Source organism: Archocentrus centrarchus, chromosome 4 (assembly GCF_007364275.1).
Source record: "Archocentrus centrarchus isolate MPI-CPG fArcCen1 chromosome 4, fArcCen1, whole genome shotgun sequence".
NCBI classification, from domain to species: Eukaryota; Metazoa; Chordata; class Actinopteri; order Cichliformes; family Cichlidae; genus Archocentrus; species Archocentrus centrarchus.
Genome location: NC_044349.1, coordinates 14,584,593 through 14,587,827, shown reverse-complemented (window position 1 = coordinate 14,587,827; position 3,235 = coordinate 14,584,593). Strand labels below are relative to the sequence as shown.

The 3,235-nt window shown below is 47.8% G+C and overlaps 1 protein-coding gene across 1 annotated transcript; it reads left to right on the top strand.

The window, feature by feature from the left end:
* The first annotated feature begins 1,119 nt into the window (after positions 1-1,119).
* Positions 1,120-2,792, top strand: LOC115779508 (uncharacterized). Its single transcript, XM_030728208.1, has 2 exons — positions 1,120-2,080; positions 2,425-2,792. Exons 1-2 carry the CDS (start codon positions 1,205-1,207, stop codon positions 2,464-2,466), a joined length of 918 nt encoding a protein of 305 aa, XP_030584068.1. The 5' UTR covers positions 1,120-1,204; the 3' UTR covers positions 2,467-2,792.
* The last annotated feature ends 443 nt before the right edge of the window (positions 2,793-3,235 follow it).

Here is a 3,235-nt window from a genome sequence, read left to right as displayed (position 1 = left end):
GATGCGCGATTTCTGTCTGTTGAGTTTCAAGTCAGCCCTTGAAGGCATCGTCGGTATGTTGTATTAATTATATGCATATAAAACAAGATCAATGTTAATCCACCTAGTTTAGAGCCCTGCTAACCTTTAGTAGAGTTCGATATTTGTTATTTGTTGGTTAAGCTAATCTAGCTTCTAAGCTATTTTCTATAGCAGTGTCAAATCGCCCTCTGAATGGTATTGTATTTTGTTTCACAGTTTTACCCTACTTCAACTTATCATAAAGAGTTAACTGGAACCTGTCATCTGTGTGGTTTGTTGGAGAGGAGTTAACCAGCTGTCGACCCTGGCAAGGCGTTGGGGCAGGACAGTACAGTAAAACGACGTCTTCTGGCGGGCTGATTTTCGCAACTGGAGGACAGAACGACACCGTGTGAGTGACGGACCTGACAGAATCACAGTAACTGGATTGTCTTTTCAAGCAAGTACGATTAAAATCAGCGTCAAGATGTCGGAAAAAGCTTCGACCACACGATCCATAAAAACCAGATCAGATGCAGCCTGCTCATCTAAAAGGTCTTCAAGCTCCTCTGCTAGCAAGTTAGCTGCTGCTCAGGCGCGGGCAGAAGCAGAGGCTGCAAGGACTGAAGTGGCATTTGCTGCAAAAGAGAATGAACTGAAATTAAAGCAAGCAGAATTGGAATTAGAAAATAAGCGTTTGGAAATGACACTGAATAGAGTCCGCCTCGAAAAACAAGCTGCAGCTACAGCGGCCAAAGCAGACATCCTAGAGGCAGCAGTGCAAAAAGAATTCAAGCAGGTTTTCAGCGACATTGATGTGCCAACCGAGAACTCAAAGGTACGCACAAAGGACTATGTTGAGGGAGCAGATAAATACTCTCCAGCAGAGCTATTAGAAAACACTCCCGCCAGCATCCCAGACATTCAGACCCCTGAATATGCCCATCCCATTGCCTCTTACCACACCGCGAGTGAATTACCCCATCAGCAGAACCACATAATGCCACAATCACAGCACACTGACTATGTGTCTAAAACGACACCTCGCCCTGAAATAATGCAGAAGCCTTTAGGAAATGACGACACTGCATATAACCAACCATTAGACAATTCCCACTTACTACCCAGTGTTGCTCACCAACAAAGAAGCCCTGTACATGCTCAGTTTGATGAAAACAGAGGAATATCAGACCTTGTCAGATTTATGGCCCGGCGTGAGCTTATCTCCACTGGGCTTGTGCAGTTTAATGACCGTCCTGAATGCTTTAGAGCTTGGAAAGCATCCTTTATGAATTCTATCAGAGACCTCAGCCTCTCAGCTAGTGAGCAGCTTGACCTTCTTGTAAAATGGTTAGGCAAGGACTCATCCGAACATGCTAGACGCATAAGAACTGTTCACGTGAATCACCCAGAACATGGACTCAGGGCTGTATGGAATCGGCTCAATGAGTACTATGGTGCACCTGAGGTAATTGAAAACTCCTTGTTCAAAAGGCTGGAAAGCTTTCCCAAAGTGCAGAACAAGAATGAGCTCAAACTAAGAGAGCTGGGGGACTTACTGATGGAAATACAGGCAGCAAAGGCTGATGGGGACCTGTTCGGCCTCAGTTATCTAGACACACCCCGCGGGATTAACCCTATTGTGCAGAAACTGCCATTCTACCTGCAAGAGAAGTGGCTCACATTAGGTTTTAATTATAAGGAACAACATAGGGTCACCTATCCCCCATTCAGCTTCTTTGTGAACTTTGTGTGCCTGCAGGCAAGGATGCGAAATGATCCTGGCTTCATGCTGGCAGCATCCAGCAACGAACAGTCTGGTTATCACAAGCCTGCATCAAAGTTAGAGAGCCAGAGGGCAGTAGCTGTTCTCAAGACAGGAGTGTCTCCTGATACCTCACTAACACCTTCTGACTCCCCATCTGCAAGTAAGTCCACCAGCAGAGAGGACCCAGCGAAACGTTGTCTCTTGCACAACAAGCCCCACCCTCTCCACAAATGCCGTGGATTTAGAGATAAGCCCATAGAGGAAAGAAAGGCACTCTTAAAGAAACATGGAGTGTGCTACAAGTGCTGCAAAGCCATACACTTGGCAAGAAACTGCAACGATGAGGTAAGCTGCACAGAATGTGGAAGCAACATGCATGTTGCAGCGCTACACCCTGGCCCAGCACTGAAAGGCAGCAGCTCAGAGAACCCTGCACCTGAGAATGGCGGGGAGACTCCTGTCTCGGCCACATGCACCAAGGTGTGTGGAAAGGACATCTCAGGCCGCTCCTGTTCGAAAATATGTCTGGTAAAGGTATACCCAGCCAACCACTCTTATGCTGCAGTCCGTATGTATGCCATCTTAGATGATCAAAGTAACCGATCACTTGTACGAACAGAGTTTTTCAGTATTTTCAATATTTCAGGACAGCCCTCACCATACTCCCTGAAAACATGTGCGGGAACAATAGAGACTGAAGGTAGACAGGCATGTGGCTTCATGGTGGAACCTGTGGATGGCAGCATTGTGCTGTCACTGCCACCATTGATTGAATGCAACGAAATCCCAAACAATCGGAGGGAAATTCCCTCACCCGAGGTCGCCTCCAGCCACACCCATTTGAGACATCTCGCAAAGCACATCCCCAATCTCGACCCACAAGCCCCCATTTTGCTGTTGTTGGGCAGGGACATAATCAGAGCCCACAAGGTGAGAAGACAGGTGAACGGCCCACACAATGCACCCTACGCCCAAAAACTGGATCTGGGTTGGGTGATTGTGGGTGATGTGTGTATTGGGGACATGCACAAGCCGCCGCTTGTTCACTCCTACTACACCAATGTGCTGAGAAACGGACGCCCTTCTCTCTTTCAGCCATGCCCAAACAGCTACACGGTGAAGGAGAGATACTGTGTCACTGAACCCTTCTCACACTTCATTTTGCATGGAGGCAGTCATGCAAAGGCAATACAGAACACTTTGGACAGTGATGCGTTTCAGACAACAAAGGATGATGACACAGAGGCACCGTCCATAGAGGACATGCAGTTTCTGAGCATCATGGACCATGGAGTCTACAAGGACGAGGGAAACAGCTGGGTGGCTCCTCTTCCTTTCAGAGCTCCCCGACCACGGCTGCCCAACAACCGTGCCCAGGCGCTGGAACGCCTCAATTCGCTGCAGCGCTCATTCAAAAGGAGACCTGAAATGAAACAGCAGTTCATTACGTTCATGGAAAGGATCTTT